The following is a 19989-nucleotide window of genomic DNA, read 5'->3' on the forward strand; positions in this document are numbered from 1 at the left end:
AGTTGGTCATTGGAATTCCCTGGGAAGATTCCGTCGCAACGAAAAACGCCTTTCTTTTTTTTGATGTGCAGCCCAAATCCTGTATCATTTCTGTGACACTCTCTCCCATATTCCGCGATAATAAAAAAACCTGCTCCCCTTCTTTGAACTATTTCGATGTACAGCGTCAGTGCTATCTGGTAAGGGTCCCAGAAAAAAAAAATGGTTCAAATGGCTCTGAGCACTATGGGACAGCTGAGGTCATCAGTCCCCTAGAACTTAGAACTACTTAAACCTAATTAACCTAAGGACATCACACACATCCATGTCCGAGGTAGGATTCGAACCTGCGACCATAGCGGTCGCGCGATTCCAGACTGAAGCGCCTAGAACCGCTCGGTCACTCCGGCCATCAAGGATCACACACCGCGCAGCAGTATTCTAAAAGAGGATGGACAAAGCGTAGTGTAGGCAGTCTTCTTAGTAGATCTGTTACATTTTCTAAGTGTCCTGCCAACAAAATGCAGTCTTTGGTTAGCCTTCCCCACAACATTTTTTGTGTGTTCCTTTCACTTTAAGTTGTTCTTAATTGTAATACCTAGGTTTTTAACTGAATTTAGGGCTTTTAGATTAGACTGATCTATCGTGTAACCCAAGTTTAACGAATTCCTTTTAGCACTCATGTGGATGACCTCACACTTTTCGTTATTTAGGGTCAACTGCCAATTTTCGCACAATTCAGATATCTTTTCTCACTACAATCTATTTTATTCAGAGAGCAGTAGATGTATTCACAAGAACAACGCTAGAAGAATAAATGATCTGTTCTAGCCTCAGGTGAATCTAACTTCAGCACAATATGGAATGAAATAGTGAACTTTAAAACTCGTTAAAAATCTACCCACTGCAATAAAATATCTCATGACCAGCAATTGTTTTTTTTATATGCAAATCAGTGTTATTTATTCTTAACAGTCCTTTTACACCGCAGAGGAATTTTCGAATAGAAATAGATAGTATTTAAAAATCTGTCTGTAGCAATTTCAACATTTTTAGGAAGTTTTTGTTCATTTGCCATATTCCACCTAATGATTATCATGAACATACAACTAATCGCTTCAGCCCAAACATTTAATTTTTGTGCCCCACTTGGAATGGTGCAGATTTATGTAATTACTGAAGAGGTGATCGTCATGATAGGCATTTGTTAAGTCCGAATAACACCTTTGCAAAGGAAAGTAAATATAGCATCCCCGAAAAATTTCAAATAATAATTTGTTCGACTCAGACACAAACACAATACATGGTTGTTACCTTTGAAAGCTAGTGAGAGAACGAATTATCAAGTCACACTACTGACCAAAATCTTGCAACTTCAATTGCCCTCGGAACCACAAGCTGAAGATCTTTAGTGCAAGATGCAGGGGACAGTTGACAGTCCAGTAGATGTTCCACGGTCCAGTTTGTGGTATCCACATGCTAGTGCCATTTCTGGAGGTTAATCTTGGTTCTTCCAACTCCAGAAGAAAAACGGTTGAATGACCTCCATATGATAGGTGAAAATATTTCGGCAAGTCGAGAAATCCACTATTGTTTCCCTGCTGTAGCTGCTGTTGTTTGCAAGGTTGAAGTGGTCTTGAGTAAGTTTCTTATGGCACTCAGCCTTGGTCTGGTGGAACATGCCCATGTGCTGCACGGAATGGCCGTGCGGTTAGCGGCGCCATGTCACGGATTGTCCAGTCCCTCCCGCCGGAGGTTCGAGTCCTCCCTCGGGCATGGGTGTGTATGTTGTTCTTAGCAAAAGTTAGTTTAAGTAGTGTGTAAGTCTAGGGACCGATGACCTCAGCAGTTTGGTCCCTTAGGAATTCACAGACATGCCCATATAATGAATGAGTTCCACAAGGAGCCTGATTTGTTCTTTTCAGGTTGGGAGCTGCTTCACGATGAGTAACTGGTGGTGGTATGTCTGCTGTTTGGTAGAGTTTTACATGTGGCGTGGATAAGCAGTAATAAGCGAACACGTTTCATTTAGAACCTTGTCACTTGTCAATTATGTTTGCGTGGATGTATTTGTACCAGACTAGGCGCACATACTCTGCAACACCGCAAAACGTTGCTAGTGCTGCCGTTCTTAGGGTTTATGATCGAGAGCTACCAGCGATGTTGCGAAGGATATTGTGTCTGGCTTTCGCTTTCATTCTCGCATCGTTGCAGTTCTGCCTGTACGTCGGAATATGACTCAAAGGGTCTTCCAAGTGTTTTGGATAGGGCATATTTACTAACTGTATCCTTGCCATGTTGTGTTAAGTTTGTGTCTTGCCTTGATTGAGCTTAAAATGGAACGCATTCAGTTGAGTATTATCCGGGTTTGAATGAAATGGATTTTTAGGGAAATAGACACTCATCTCTACAAACGTATCTATCTGGTGGACTTCAACATCTTGACTTGTTAATCCCAGATCATGGGTATAAAAGAAACTGCTTGTGTTCGTCGAAAGTGTTTGGTCATTGGTATAGATGTTAAATAGCACTGGTGAAAGAACACTTGCTTTTGGTAACCTTTTCTTTGACGTCTCCGTCGACTAAGCTGATATTGGAAATCCACATAAAATCTTCTGTTTCGGAGTAAGCTTTGAATAAGTTTGGTAGAAACGAAATCTTTAGTTATCCCTCAAGACTTCTGTTATTATACACGGTGACTGACTGTTTTAAGCAGCCGTGAGATCGATAATAGCTATTGCTGTAATTCTCTGACATTCAAATCTGTCCTCAGTAAATTTTCTGAGATTGAGGACTTCACCCATGCAGCTTTTTTCTGGCCTGAAACCTGCTTGTTCTTGTGTTAGAACGGAATCAAACATAAATCAAACGATTCAGCAATATTCTCTCAATGATTTGGATCAGTTAGCACAGCAAGGATACTGGACTGTAGTTTTTGGACTCGTCTGACGATTTTCCAGGTTTTAAGATATGAATCACACGTGACGTTGGGGATATCGAAGGCTTTTATACACTTTCTGAAAAGCGTCAGAATCCTTACACTCGTATGATCACCAAACAGATTGCTGGTCACAAAACCTCAAAAATAAATCCGAAGACAACGAAAAGAAAAAATGTATGCTATGTTGTAAGGTTCATATATTACACATTGATGAATTATTGGTAGAGAAAGACAATTCTTGTCATTGTGAAGTTCTCGGTTTTGCCTGGAATAGCTACACAAACAGCTGTTTCTAAGCTACACAAATCTGATTCTCTTCTTCCGTGCTGCCTCTTGCGTAAGAGGGAAGTCTGAACTTACGTTGGTGTATTGGACTCGTAATCAGAATTAGTACAGTTCAAATCCCCCTTCCATCCATCTTGATTTACTTTTGATATCCAGGGTGTTCCAAAAGGTTACGGCCAAACTTTCAGGAAACATTCCTCACACACAAATAAAGAAAAGATGTTATGTGGACATGTGTCCGGAAACGCTTAATTTCCATGTTAGAGCTCTTTTAGTTTCGTCAGTATGTACTGTACGTCCTCGATTCACCGCCAGTTGGCCCAATCGAAGGAAGGTAATGTTGACTTCGGTGCTTGTGTTGACACGCGACTCATTGCTCTACAGTACTAGCATCAAGCACATCGGTACGTAGCATTAACAGGTTAGTGTTCATCACGAACGTAGTTTTGCAGTCAGTGCAATGTTTACAAATGCGGAGTTGGCAGATGCCCATCTGATGTATGGATTAGCACGAGGCAATAGCCGTGACGCGGTACGTTTGTATCGAGACAGATTTCCAGAACGAAGGTGTCCCGACAGGATGACGTTCGAAGCAATTGATCGGCGTCTTAGGGAGCACGGAACATTCCAGACTATGACTCGCGACTGGGGAAGACATAGAACGACGAGGGCACCTGCAATGGACGAGGCAATTCTTCGTGCAGTTGACGATAACCCTAATGTCAGCGTCAGAGAAGTTGCTGCTGTACAAGGTAACGCTGACCATGTCACTGTATGGAGAGTGCTACGGGAGAACCAGTTGTTTCCGTACCATGTACAGCGTGTGCAGGCACTATCAGCAGCTGATTGGCCTCCACGGGTACACTTCTGCGAATGGTTCATCCATCAATGTGTCAATCCTCATTTCAGTGCAAATGTTCTCTTTACGGATGAGGCTTCATTACAACGTGATCAAATTGTAAATTTTCACAATCAACATGTGTGGGCTGACGAGAATTCGCACGCAATTGTGCAATCGCGTCATCAACACAGATTTTCTGTGAACGTTTGGGCAGGCATTGTTGGGCGCCATGTTCTTCCACCTACGCTCAATGGATCACGTTATCATGATTTCATACGGGATGCTCTACCTGTGCTGCTAGAACATGTGCCTTTACAAGTACGACACAACATGTGGTTCATGCACGATGGAGCTCCTGCACATTTCAGTCGAAGTGTTCGTACGCTTCTCAACAACAGATTCGGTGACCGACGGATTGGTAGAGGCGGACCAATTCCATGGCCTCCACGCTCTCCTGACCTCAACCCTCTTGACTTTCATTTATGGGGGCATTTGAAAGCTCTTGTCTACGCAACCCCGGTACCAAATGTAGAGACTCTTCGTGCTCGTATTGTGGACGGCTGTGATACAATACGCCATTCTCCAGGGCTGCATCAGCGCATCAGGGAATCCATGCGACGGAGGGTGGACGCATGTATCCTCGCTAACGGAGGACATGTTGAACATTTCCCGTAACAAAGTGTTTGAAGTCACGCTGGTACGTTCTGTTGCTGTGTGTTCCCATTCCATGATTAAGGTGATTTGAGAGAAGTAATAAAATGAGCTCTAACATGGAAAGTAAGCGTTTCCGGACACATGTCCACATAACATATGTTCTTTCTTTGTGTGTGAGGAATGTTTCCTGAAAGTTTGGCCGAACCTTTTTGTAACACCCTGTATATGTCAAATCTTTTCAAGTAAATTCTGCTACTAATTCTTCATCACGACCTTAGCCAGTGCCAATGCCTGTGTTCTCCCTCTCGAGAAACTTCTTGCATTCAAGGTGGGCGAGTTTCAGATCCCTGCCGGCCGTAGTGGCCGAGCGGTTCTAGGCGCTACAGTCTGGAACCGCGCGACCGCTACAGTCGCAGGTTCGAATTCTGCCTCGGGCATGAATGTGTGTGATGTCCTTAGGTTAGTTAGGTTTAAGTAGTTCTAAGTTCTAGGGGACTGATGACCTCTGAAGTTAAGTCCCATAGTGCTCAGAGCCATTTGAACCATTTTTTCAGATCCCTATTTGGCCATCTATGTTTCGGTTTTCCGTGGTTTTGCTTATGAAATAAAGGAGACTGCCAGAGTGCCTTCTTTAGAAACACTTGGTCACACTTCATCCCCCTTTTTGTGCTTGTCTCTAAACGTGTCGTCGACAGGAAGTTAAATATTCATAGGAGAGATTGTGGTACATATACACAGGTTTCTTTTTCGGAATATTTTTCAATTTTTTGGTTATATTTATTGTGTTTGAAGTTGTTTAATCTTATAACACGATTGTTAAAGAGTAACTTGGTATATATACTTCTGACTCAACATTATATTTAAGAGTGCAAAATCATGTTATATAGGCTCAACTCGAGTGCATAAACGTGTCTGGGACATGGGCAGCTACCAGCATGGTCTGCCTGGTGTACGGAAGAAACGACCACCAGGCAGATACAACAGTTCGACCAACTCAGAAGAGATGGAATCCAGGAAGGGGTCACAGGCAGGGTGTCAGCACGAACCGTCGGGAAACGAGATTGCTCGATGCTGGATTGAGCTCTAGAGTCGCCATGCGTCGTTTACCGCTGATAGTATGCCATTAACAACAGAGACATTCATGGTATAGAGCCATTCGTTACATTAAACGTCATTCTGTGGTTTTCAGTGATGTGTCCCACTCTGTTTGTGGCTGCAGATCGGCGCCTCCGAGTCCATAGACGACCTGGTGGAAGGTCACAGGAGGCAGCGGTTCGTAAGACTCACACCACTCCAACCGTTGATATCATCGTCTGGGGAGCTGTTGGATATGACAACAGGATTGATCTGGTAATTGTTGAAGGGAGGCTGAATGATCGCAAGTATGTGGCAAGAATAGGAAACCTTGTTGTCACAGCCTTCATGAACAGGGTACTAAAGGGCATATTCCAGAAAGAGTATTTGGATCCCTGACTGGCATTCCCGGTCCTCTCGTTTGTCATCGATAAAACACATCTGGAATGCGACGGGACTTATACATTCATTAAAACCTTCAGACAGCAGGCTCCATGAAGTGACACAGCATGAGTTTCAGAAATAGCTGGATATTTCTAAAGATGACATTCGGAGGCTGCTTGGTTCCATGCCACAATGAACTGAAGAGTGAATTCGTACCCATGAGGGTCAAACCTCATAAGGATGTTGTTGATGCACATCAGTTTCTGAATGGAATGAAAGTTTAGTAATTTAATACCCTTTATGAGATGAAGATCTCTACAATGTTTGGTAAATATCGGACTGGTGCTTCGTGGGGTAACACTTTCTATTTCAGTCATTGTATTTTTTGTATTTATAGAATGTGTACCTGCGTTACAAAAGGATAACCATCTTCAAAAGTATAAGAGGTAGTCAAATGAAAATTGAACACTCTCCACAATGGGACCTTGGAATGGTTCCATTCAAAAGTAATCGCTACACAGGTCAGGAATTTATCCCGCTGGGAGACGATTAATTCCTGTTTCGTAGAACGCGGTCTGCCGCTAACGGATCCACAACTGCACCCACTCGTCCGACTGAAACCGACATCCACGCATCCCCTTCTTTAGTTCTCTACAGATGTGAAAATCACAGGATGAAAGATTCGCATTGTACGAGGGAGGTTGCAGTGTTTCCCAATCAAACCACTGAATCATAGCCTTCATCTGATTGAGGTGTCGGGACGGGCATTATTGTGCTGCAGAATAGTTCCGTCCAACATCTCTCGTGGGCGTTTTTCTTTAGGGCGCATCGCAATTTCTGCAAAGTGTCTCCATAGCGCTACATACACTAAGTGATCAAAAGTATCTGGACACCCTCAAAACATACGTTTCCCTTTTAGGTGCATTGTGCTGCCACCTACTGCCAGGTACCCCACACCAGCGATCTCAGTAGTCATTAGACATCGTGAGAGAGGCGAATGGACCGCTCCGCGAAACTCACGGGCTTCGAAAGTTGTCAGCTGATTGGGTGTCGCTTGTGTCATACGTCTGTACGCGAGATTTCCACATTCCTAAACATACCTAGGTCCACTGTTTCCGATGTGATAGTGAAGTAGAAACGTGAAGGGACACGTACAGCACAAAAGCGTACAGGCTGACCTCGTCTGTTGACTACAGAGACCGCCGACAGTTGAAAGAGTCGTAATGTGTAATAGGCAGACATCTATCCAGACCATCACACAGGAATTCCAAATTGCGTCAGCATCCACTGCAAGTACAATGACAGTTAGGCGGGAGGTGAGAAAACTTGGATTTCATGGTCGAGCGGCTGCTCATAAGCCACACATCACGCCAGTATATGCCAAATGACGCCTCGCTTGATGTAAGAAGCGTAAACATTGGACGATTGAACAGTGGAAAAACGTTGTGAGGAGTGATGAATCACGGTACACAATGTGGTGATCCGACTGCAGGATGTGGGTATGGCGAATGCCCGGCGAACGTCATCTGCCAGCATGTGTAGTGCCAAAAGTAAAATTCGGAGGCGGTGGTGTTATGCTATGGTCGTGTTTCCATGAAGGGGGCTTGCACCCCTTGTTGTTTTGCGTATGACAGTAACACAGCACAGGCCTACACTAATGTTTTAAGCACCTTCTTGCTTCCCACTGTTGAAGAGCAATTCGGAGACGGCGATTGCATCATTCAACACGATCGAGCATTTGTTCATAATGCACGGCCTGTGGTGGAGTGGTTACACGACAATAACATCTCTATAATGGACTGGCCTGCAATGAGTCCTGACCTGAATCTTAAAGAACACCTTCGGGATGTTTTGGAACGCCGAATTCGTGCCAGGCCTTCCCAACCGACATCGATACCTCTCCTCAGTCAGCACTCCATGTAGAATGGGCTGCCATTCCCCAAGAAACCTTCCATCACCTGATTGAACGTAAGCCTGCGAGAGTGGAAGCTGTCATCAAGGCTAAGGGTGGGCCAACACCATACTGAATTCCAGCATTACCGATGGAAGGCGCCACGAACTTGTAAGTCATTTTCAGCCAGGTCTCCGGATACTTTTGATCACATAGTGGTTCCATGTTCGAGGTCGTCGACGAACAGACGGCCCTGCAGTCGAAAAAGGTCATCATGACCTTACTTGAGCTTATGTGAATAGGTTTGGGTTTCTTTGGGATGCTTCCACTGTCGGCTTTGCCGTTAGTCCTCAGGCTGTCAGAATGCTGGGGGGGGGGGGAAGGGGGGGGGGGTAGAACCGTCAGCGGCCGACCGCGTTCTACGAAACAAGACTCGATCGTCTCGTCTCCCAGTGGGATAAATCTCTTAATGCGTGTGGTAATTACTTCTGAATGTAACCATTCCATGATCTCGTTGTGGCGGGTATTTGGTTTTCATCTGACTGCCCCTTATACATCACAGCCACAAATTTGTCGTTTGGAGAGTCTCAAACTAGCTATAGTTTACATCATATAAATCTGAGAACTTCAATCAACCGCACCGTACTTTAAGAAGCTGAAGTTTATTGTACTGTATTTACTACATTTACTGGTTATTGTAAGAATCTATATAAACATTATAACAGAGTTGGTTGATAAATCAAATGTAAATATGTCTAAATTTGACGTAATTATAGCAGCCGACTGTGATAGTGGTAAATACAGAAAATTAAAATTATGAGAACTTTCAGAATTACTTTTTGTGCATGATATTATAATTTTCTGTGGTACGGTTGTTCATCTTCACAAACCTTTTTTGTCTTTACAGATGAGTCCGGAAGTATCTGCCCAATATTTTGTTACTACTGAGGAACTGTTCATCCCTACAAATCTTACAAAAGATGTGGAGGAGCAAGATGCTGTCATTTCGTTAAAAGGAACACGACATCCCACAATTGTTAAAGTTGAGCAACGCGGAATCTGTAAAATAATCTACTTGTTGGAATAATGAAATAAAAGTTTGTATATATTTTTGAAATTGTGTAACTCTTTCTTTGAGCAATGTACTGGTTCGAGCACCAAGAAAACTCCATTTTACACATGAGCTTTGCCTACAGCATCTGATGATCACCACATGGCCAGCACTCATCACTGTTGACAGTCGATCCCATTAAGAAACAGTCATATTTTAATGATCATTGGGAGAGAATTTTCAAAAATGTGAATTAAAGATGAGAGGGGATTACAGTGAAATCTAGAGATCCTTGCCTTAATTTCAGTAAAAAAAATAATAGTATGATCTGCTCTGTTGGATTCATCAGAGACTTTAATTGTAGTCGTATTTTCTCTCACAAATGATGATGCAGTGATAATAATTTCAATTGCACAGAAACGTTTTGTTTAGCAAACACGTCATTTTATTAAATATCTATATTGTCATAAGCTGCCAACTATAGTCTACTTTTCATCTATTTATTGCCGGGTTAGTATCTGGCTCACATGTTCACCATGAGTGGCATCTTATACATACAATATCTAATTGACAGTATCTGGACATCCCTATGTTATGCATAATTGACCACTGGATGTCACGAAAGAAGGACCCACCAGTATGAAAGAGGGTGGGGAGCATTACACAGCATTTCAGTTTTTGGCTGAGACAACATCCTCAACGAAGGATGATGTCCCAGAAATAAATTAATGTGGTTCCAGTCACAAAGTTCTGACCAAGGTTTTTGGAAGGTGTCCCTTGGTTGTGAAGTGTATGCTGGAGCTGACAGTCCTCTCCCATTTATTCCCAATTGGGATCTCCCATTTATCCCACTGTCACCTTTTCTAATAATTGGCTGAATATTACCGCAACCCTTAATGGGCCAGATCTAGAACAGCTTGCTCCACACCTAGAAGTGGAGACTGAAAAGAGTAAAACAAAAGAGTCATCAGGTTCATCTAAGCGTCAGCACAATCTGGCGATAGCCAGGCTTGCTGCACACATGAGCTTTGCCTACAGCATCTGATGATCACCACATGGCCAGCACTCATCACTGTTGACAGTCAATCCCATTAAGACCCAAATCACCATCGGATGACGCCAGGCATGCAAGAACAACACCAGATTATTTAGCATGCGCAACTTCAAGCCTAAGGGGTTGTCCCTCCCGAGTGCGACTGTGTGTTGTCAGTGGAGAAGCAGTAATAACAGAATGGATTGGTTAGCAGAGATCAGTGACTTTCAATGTGGACTAGTATTTGGATGTCACTGAGCAACAAATTCATCAGGGAGATTTTAGATGTCCATGTCGGCTGTTGGTGATGTGAGTGTGAAATGGAAATGCAAATACACAACTACAGCTAAAGCAAGACCAGGCAAACATCATATACTGACAGATATGGATCATCAAATATTATGGAGGATGTTTATTAAAAATCGCATGGGATCAGTGGAAGGACTCACTCATGAGCTCCAAAGAGCTGTCAGCAGTGTAGCTAGCACAAAGACTGCGTGCTGGGAGTTGAAAAGAATGGGATACAATGGTCGAGCATCTCCTCATTTGGAACATATTACTGCAGTCACTGCCTAGCGTTGCTTGATGTTGTGTAAAAAGCTACACCACTGGACAGTGAATGACTGGAAACGAGTGATTTCTAATGATGAATCACACTGCATCCTATGGCTATCCAATGGAAGGATTTGAAGACATCAGGAGAACATATAGTGCCAACAGTGAGATATGGAGGTGGTGGCGTCATTGTAAGTAGATGTGTTTCGTGGTTAAGATGTGTCCCCTCATAGCACCCAAGAAAACGCTACATGCAGAAGGGTGTGCACACATTTTATAGTAGTATGAACTGCATGTAGTAGTGGAAGAAATCGGAGATTATGATTATATCACCTTGAAATGCACACTGTTATCAAGCAGTAGTACTGACACAAGGGCTTGTGGACAATAACAGTCCTGAAACGGACTGGCGTGACCAGAATCCTTATCTGAACCCCAGTCCTGAAACGGACTGGCGTGACCAGAATCCTTATCTGAACTCAATGGGTTGGGTTAGAACGTCGACTTCACTCCAGACCCCAGCGTCCAACATAAGTCTTCCCTGGTTTGGCCTCTTGAGGAAGAATGGACTACCATTCCTCCACAGATATTCAGATACCTCAAAGAAAGTACATGTAGCGGGGTTCAAACCAGCATATTTACGCTAGCAGATGTTCAGATACTTTTGATCAGATAGTGTATTGGTTTCTTAGCGTATAGCGGAGACGTTGTCTGATAACACTCATATAATCTAATTATGACAGTAGTAATCAGAATATAAATTTGGATATTGTGTATTATGCAACTGCTGGGAATGTTATCAGCAAACATTTTTGGTATGTGCTAAGAAACTAATAGGTATTCCACAGGTAAAAGACATGTGTGCCCCATAACAATATGACAATAAATAAAAAATGGTGCAGCTTACACCAGTATACAGGGTGTCCCATTTACCTTGAACAACCCAAATAACTTTTTCTATGGAAGCAAAATAAAAAAAACGGTATTAAGCGAACGTTGTCTAGCTACTAGGAGATTATAAACCAATAAACCAGCATGTTTGATTCTCTTATAGACCAGTAAACCCCCAGTTCTTTAAACAATCGAACTCCAATGTATAAAAGGCTTCAAACTTCTAATTACTTTACAAATGAGTTGATGTGCTAAATATTTGAAGTATATGTTGAGTGAATACTTACTTACAAAAAAAAAGTTATTGTTCTTTGCCACACAGAACTGAAATTAGCTTGTTAAATAAATGACAATAACAATATTAATCTCATTACTTTATAGGATATATTACTAGATCCCTGTGGTAATGAAATTTTGATTAGCAACATTCTGGGACCACTAAGGTTCATGAAGTTTCTAAGCTTGTAATTTGTGTGAGATTGTATGACTGAATGTTACTGACCTGGTTGTGTATGACAATAATTGGAACCTATAATTGGATTCCTAGTAATACCACACTACCACTTTATTATCAGGGTTGATAAATATAAGCACTATCACATTACTTGCATTTTAAGTGAATGGAATTTTAATTAACACTCTGGTGCAGGTTCTGAGGAAAACCGTTGAAAACCAGGAACAAAGCTTTTTCAGACTTTTTCCTCACTCAGTAATTCACAAAAGAGCTATGTGTTCATTGGTAATACATGTCTGGAATTTATAAACAGATTTGAAAAGTTCATTTACTGCAACAGTATTTGTTAGAGTACTTTCTTGTGTAAATAGGATTATGATAGTAGATATTGACATTCGAATAGTTTGTACACATTCACTTTGTTACACAAGGTGACGTGAACCAGTGAAAAATTTATTTTGGTTTAAATTGGTTATACATGTCTGGAATTTATAAACAGATTTGAAAAGTTCATTTACTGCAACAGTATTTGTTAGAGTACTTTCTTGTGTAGATAGGATTATGATAGTAGATACTGACATTCGAATAGTTTGTACACATTCACTTTGTTACACAGGGTGACGTGAACCGGTGAAAAATTTATTTTGGTTTAAATTGTTTGATGCAGTCAGTTGTGAAAACAACACATGCAAACACAACATTATTTTGCATAATATGTTGGAAACAACATGTCAAGACACCAGGATGAGTTCGAGGATAGTTGGAAAAGATCAGGGTGCGGTGTTGAAGGGAGTTGTTCTTGGTATTGTGACAGGTGTGAATGGTACGGGAACAGGGTTGATACTCATGTGAGGCAATAGCTGGGATTGCAGTCTCATAGTGCCACACTCACGGGGATGGTGTGCAAACATGTAACATATTCCATGGATATATAAGTTCTTATTTTTAGTATATACAGTTGGAAAAAATGGGTTAGAGCAAACACTTTATTTGATTGATAACTGTTCTCAATTGTTTTATTTGCAAGAAGTTTGTTACAAAATTAGTTGAGGGTGAATCGAGAGTCAGTATTTCTTGCAATGCATACTCAAAGAACAGGAAAATAGCTGTTTGGCAAGGAAAGATTAGAGCCCTTAAGGCTGAACTGGATTGTGCCAGGTGTGCTAGGGAGGAACTGTTGGGGATAAAGGGGGAGAAGGGCGAAGACATGTGCCAAGTGGTAGCGAGGAATGGGCCACGGAAAGAGAAAAGTATCTGACAGTTTCATTGTTGGCACAAGAAATAGATTGGCCTGTTGCCTGAGTTAAGTAAGGAAGAGGCTCAAGCAGATGTAGGCATAGTGAATACCCCACAGACTTCAATTAGGAAACCAACTGTTTCAAAAAAAGTAGAAAGTAGGAGGAAAGTTCTGTTGCTAGGAAGTAGCCACGGAAGAGGTTTGGGCCAGATTTTGCAAGAAAAATTAGGTATGGCAGGTACCAGGTCACAAACTTTTTCAATCCAAGTGCATCATCAATGTGACCAATAATTTTATATTTTATAAATTGAAGATTTCATTATATGGATGCATACACTTGCAACAATTTTTCTTTGTTGAGATTCTGAAATTATTTTATGAGTTTTTTTGACCATACAGATTTCTCAAAATTATTTAAACAACTTAATTAGGAAATGAAGATTCATTTTGTTACTACAGGAGAATGACTTTCACAAACACTTTAGATCAAAGCTGAATCTAATCAATAATTAGATATGACACTTGGGATTATAATAGCCATTACACTTCTGATTACTTGAATTTAATAACAAGTCTTGCCTTAGTTATCACAGTCACTGTGGTGTTGTAGATGACAGTTGCAGATTGATAACAGGATAGGCTTTTCACGTCTCCAGTGAGATAGAATTTATTTGTTACTACCATGTAGTTTGTGGGAGCCATTTTCCTCAATATTGATTTGGCTCCAAATTCCATATAATATAAATGTTGGATATTCTTGCTGTCCGACACCCACAAATTCCAGAGACGACTTTAGGACACAAAGGCCACTGTACTGCCACACCAACTTTCACTTGCATAAGCACCGTTTTAGCACTCCCAGAAACTTTACATCGCCAGACATAGTGCAACCATTTAGGTACACCATGCTACCCTGTCTGTGACTGCTATCTTTTCTCTTTTCGTTCCATCCTTCCCCAAGAACCAAGGTCATCCATACAACCACAAGATACAACCACAGGTTGAAAACCCAAAGTGAATCCCTGTCTTTCTCAGACACATTGTCAAAAGAAACTTATAATTTTAAATAGCCTATGACTGTTATAGTCAGCTTGTTTATAAAATATCTTCCTTATATTGCTTCTGGTTTCTTTAAACAAAATCGACCATTAATTTTATTTTTTACAGATTTTCAAGGACATTTAACATGGATTGCATACATTTATAGTTTTGACAAATTTTGAAACCAGTAATAACTCATACATCCAGAGATAGCGACCATGAAGAGAATAAAATTATGCTTGAGAAATTAATATGGAAAATGCCCCATATTTTTATGTATCGACTTTCGTAGTCACTGTTTTACTTAAAATGTTAAAATTTTTTGGTGAAATTTAAGCTGTTATTTTACAAACATCAGGATGCTTTATCATTTCCAAGCAACAGCTTCCTATACATGGAAGTAAAATTTTTATAAAAAGTTGGAAATGCTGTAGTGACATTGCAACTTACACATGGTGCTTTCGCCTTCCTGTTTGAAGAAATTACATATTATGAACTGAATAGTGTTCAAATTGATGGTGCAAGAAATATTAGAACCACATCAACTCTTAAAATATGTTTTGACATCAAATTAACTCATGAACGGTTTGAAAACAGCAGGATAGGTCATAGATGTATCGACAAGTGGCTACAAGCACTTTGGCAATTGTATACTGCCCAAGATGGTAATGCGATACTTCGACTACATGAAACTTGTTATGATGAATGAAAAGCAAGAACTAATCCTCGTATGAAGTGCAACCGATAATAACTCATACATCCAGAGATAGCGCCCATGAAGAGAATAAAATTATGCTTGAGAAATTAATATGGAAAATGCCTCATATTTCGCTAAGTGATGAGGATCATTTAAAATTTTTAAAGGTACTAAATGCTGATATTCAACTGATGTTAAATTTTTATTCATGGGAACTGTTTGAAAATCCCATACTACCAAATACATTGAGACAGATATGGACTGTTAAGACAGAAATGCATCAATTCAGTACACTTGTGTTGCAGACTGTCTGGAAGGGGAGCCTGAAACGTAATTCAAGAGAATTTGACAGATGTAAACTAACTATTGCTGAGGTTAACCTTAAGTCAGAATTCTATTCAGTTAATAATTTATGACTGGACTGGGGTAACAACGTTTAAGACCTACTATTTGAATGCATTCAATGTCTCCACCTTCTTGCCTTGAGGTTTTTTTTCAAAAGGATTCAGATGCCTGCTCAGCCCACAGATTTTTAAGGAATGAACGCCATAGCCATGACATATTGTTCAGAGAAGAACGAAACTGTGATATAACGCCAATAGATGTCCATAAAGAATTTGAATAATCAGAAAATTTCCCCAAAGGCACTGCAGAATGAGTGTTAATACTAAATGACTGTGTTTAATTTTATTCACCACTCACGGGAATTGTGCAATGAGTAGCATAAATTAAAAGTGCTTCAGCCATGTAAAGCATTTTGTGATTATATCTCAAAATGCAAAACATCGGTATAAACACTCTAGTCTTCTGTTGTGAATGTGGACAATCTGTATTTAAGGATATTGCCTTCACTACATTGACAAATGTTGGACGTATTATCACAATATTCTCCGCAAATCTTGCATCACTGAAACCATTTAGAGATGTGAAGTGTGCCAAGACATGAAAAACTGTATTATGGTTAATTCATACTTACTATAGAATATACTGGGATAATCCTGGAATAACTTACAAAGATTTGCTAATATCGCTTCAAAGATTTGACAATGAACGTTCCTGCTCTCACATTCCCATACAGTCCAATATCAGACCACTGTCTCATCTATACGCCCCAGAAATCTGAATACTGAACGATTGCCCAGGCAGCCAAATGAAGACCCACAGTGACCTGCAGTGAGGCCTCTTTCTCTACCAGATGTTGACACCGCTATCCTACACGAGTTTGTGGCATCTCCGTATCCTTCACAGTAATCACTCAATATCAGACAGTTTTCTCGCCCTCATATACCCTACTAGGTTTGGTAACAACACTGAATGCGAAAAACACTATTACAATCTGATGGCCATTCTACCTTTCATAGAGATTTGCAACTCCAATCTTTTACATATTTGCTTATGACGTGTACATGTATGAAACTATATTGGCATCCGTCCATGGCTTCTAGGTATTTGACTTTTTGCTAAGCAGTATAGTATGAACATAAGCATTGCGTCTTCTGAAACGAGTGCCTGATTAATTGTGGTTCCATCGATAGACAAGATTTAAATAGTGTTTGTTTCACGTTAGGAACTTCTACATGAAGAGAGACAGAACCACCAAAACAATTGTGAGTACATGTGGAGAAAAAATTTTTCGCAGCACAAATAGTCTGTGATTATTTTGGATTTACCCATCTTCCAGAACAGTAATGATCTTTAAGATAGACCGCCCAGCTAAAATGAATGAATCTGCTGTAAATAACGAAAATATTTTAACTTAATTTTCCACTCTCATTGTTTTTCAAATATTTGAAAACACTGTAAATGGTGCAGGTCTGCCGGAAAGCGTTTCGGGAAGGAATCGAAAAAAAGCTTTTATGTTAAAACAGGTGGACTTGTTCTTGTAGTTAATTACTTACTGAAAGATTAACCAAATATTGAGGTTTGCACATGTGTTGGCAAACGTTTGATGAAGAAATCGAGAAACACTTTATTTTTTATAACAGGTGGACCCATTTTTATAATTAATTAAATAATTACTGATACAATATCCGAATATTGAGTACAGTCACTGTGAATCCATAAGACCTACAGAAAATTCAGAATCCTAGATGCCAATTTAGAACAACATTCCTGGTCCAGCATCAATATCAAGGACCAGGCCAAAAAAATTAACAGCTGATCGACCTAAAATTGCGACATAGAAGTAGCGTTAAGATTAATCAGTTTATCAATATACTTTACTGACAATGTGACTGCGACAGATTCTGGGATTGTGTACTGACAGAAATCATGTGTGCGTCTTACAGCAACTGGCTGTCTGTGATCTATTGGCATAATCTGATCCACGTAGGTCGCATGAAACGACAAGGACAGGTTTTGATCACCAACATGCTAAGGACATTTGCAATAATACATCAATGTATGTAGTGTTTTCTATTTTAATTTTAATTTAAATATTTTTCTTGCTTTTGGCGGTTGCACTACCCTAGCAATGCCCATGCTCTAAATACTATTATTTGCTTAAAACTTCGTTTTGGCATTCTGAACTGTTTACGAAACAAAAGGGACTTTAAATTTTATGCAAATCACTCTATATAAAAAAAGAACAAGATTGGACCAGGTATAGTACCCTGTGATGTACCTGTGGTGATTATTCCCCATTCGTTGCGTTAACTTGCTGGGTGTCTTAATGCGACGTTCTATATCATTTTAGCTAGACAGGATGAAAAATAGTTATCTGCAGTGTCTCTGATACCATAATGATTGAGTTTCTCTGGGAGAATGGTGTAGTGGGTTATAATCTGCTTTATACTCCTCTTGTTTTGAAATATTTGTCAAAATGACTCTGATAATTGTTTTCATTCAATTAGTTGGTTTAAATGTAATTTTCTAGTTCTATTTCTATATCAAATCATTTTGATCATCATATGAAGTTTTTCTTTTGGTCTCAATTTTTCTTTATATCATTCATTTTCCACTCGGAATTTTTGTGAGTGTGAATGTAATTATATTTATCTATTATAATATTTAAATATTTTAAAGTGCTGATCTACTTATTAAAAATAAAAGACGAAAAATCTATTTATAATGACTCTGTAATTATACCAATGTACTTTTAGTTACAAGATGTACAAATCTTTTTATGGTAATCGTCATACAAACATGTGAAACATAGCCTACATTCCTTTTGCGCTACGTACACAATAACACAGATGAAGAGATTATAAGTAAAACGAAATTCAAGGAAAATAAGGAATAGGAATAATGAGTGCAATAACATGAACGAAAAAATAGGATGATAAAAGGAAGAAATTAAATCGAAATTCACGCATAAAATTAGTTAATATCACATGGACGAAGATTTCCAGTGGAGAAGGAATGATAGCAAGAAAAATGAAAGCAAATGATGAAGTTGATATGATGAGTAAAATGATGTGATAATGGAATAAAAAACTGCATTTAAACAAATTAACTGAATAAAAATAATGATCGAAGTCATTTTGATAAAAATGAAAAACAAAAAAAATTACAGTACCCGACTAGATTTGAACCCACGACCTTCTGTATGTAAAGGCCTTACCCCACCTTTTTTAATATACACATACTATTATTATTCCACGAAAACAGTAACAAAAATGACTAGCTTACAATGAAATGACATAAATAAGGTGACAGCTAAAAAAATTGCATCAATTACACCATGCAACCAACTAATACTATAAAGCTTTTTTAGTGCTGTTGAGCGTAATGCAAAATTCTGAAACGTTTTTTTGTCAATTACTCGCAAATAAGCGCCCACCAGCATGGATGACTGTAGGGTGTACGTAGATGGTTTCCAAAAATTCGATGCCACCGCTGGGAACGTCTCCTTGTTAGTATTTTATTTTGTTAGAGATGAGTTATGTTTGTGTTAAGGCATGTCTCTGCTCCACTGTTACCCGGAAGAATCATGTATGGCTGGTGTCGAAGTTCGTGTTTGTTCTCTGTTCTGCAATTCCGTCACAGTGTCCTACCGCAATATCTGCATACGTCATCCAGTTCATTGTCATCTGCCCTCTTTCGCTTAAAAAATCTCATTTAATTTGGCCCTATATCTGCTACTAAGTAGGTGATTTAGCTGTTTCCATTTATATTCACTATATACAGTACGGGCGAGTGTTGTGCCTTGAAACACATTTCAGATTTTCGCCTGTAACGAGCCCTGTAATGGAATATTATTTTATATTCTTATTCCATTTTGAAATGATAGCATTCACTTCATCCATGCTGGAGTCTTTTTTCTTGAATTAGAAACATTACTTTGGAAAAGTAAGTCTTTTCCAAAAGCGAAAAAACTGTTCCTAGGTACAACATGGTCATGTACCCAGGAAGAAATGTTATATTCAAATTCAAAAGTGCTGCAATATACAATATCTTGTCAGTACTACATTAATAGCCTGCGTGTTACGTTATTGCTCTACTACACTCCAGTAATCGGTAAGTGAAATCAGATTAAGAAGAAGTATTATCGAAATCTAGTTACAGGTTAAAAACATTTTCAAACTGATGCTATTGGTAACTAATACAAATTTCCATTTTCAAGACAGGAAAAATTATTAAGATATTAAAGACTCTAAGTTCGTTTACAAATTTAACTTGTTCCATGATAGTGCACGACCGATAAAGCATGGCTTAACTGTCCACACATTATGTAACTAGTTTTAAAAGCTTACAGAATTTTATTAACCATATAAGTCTGTAACTGAAGAATTAACAGTATCCTCCAAATAGCTTTAATATATTACATACCACTTAAATATGTACAATTTACAGTATTTACAAATGCTGCATAAAACACATCCTGTCTTACAACAAGAAAAACAGTAGAAAATTCCGGAAACCGCTTATGGTGTTTTTAACAATTTCATATATGCGATGCACTGACATGGTAATTAATGGGATGCTTCGTCCACCCCGATAGCTGAATGGACAGCGTGACGGACTGCCGTCCTAAGGGGCC

At 39.6% G+C, this 19989-nt stretch overlaps 1 protein-coding gene across 3 annotated transcripts in view; it reads left to right on the forward strand.

The window, feature by feature from the left end:
- LOC124774883 (phosphatidylinositol 3,4,5-trisphosphate 3-phosphatase and dual-specificity protein phosphatase PTEN) overlaps positions 1–9166 on the forward strand; it is a 232102-nt gene extending 222936 nt beyond the window's left edge. The window contains exon 11 of one of the 3 annotated variants that reach the window (XM_047249531.1): positions 5890–6291. In XM_047249531.1, coding sequence (XP_047105487.1) covers positions 5890–6173 — 284 coding nt within the window. In that variant the 3' untranslated portion in view covers positions 6174–6291. Of the gene's footprint in view, positions 1–5889; positions 6292–8956 lie in introns of those variants that run through there. The other 2 variants (XM_047249530.1, XM_047249533.1) reach the window with 2 other exon arrangements.
- The last annotated feature ends 10823 nt before the right edge of the window (positions 9167–19989 follow it).

Source organism: Schistocerca piceifrons, chromosome 2, assembly GCF_021461385.2.
Source record: "Schistocerca piceifrons isolate TAMUIC-IGC-003096 chromosome 2, iqSchPice1.1, whole genome shotgun sequence".
Taxonomy (NCBI): Eukaryota; Metazoa; Arthropoda; class Insecta; order Orthoptera; family Acrididae; genus Schistocerca; species Schistocerca piceifrons.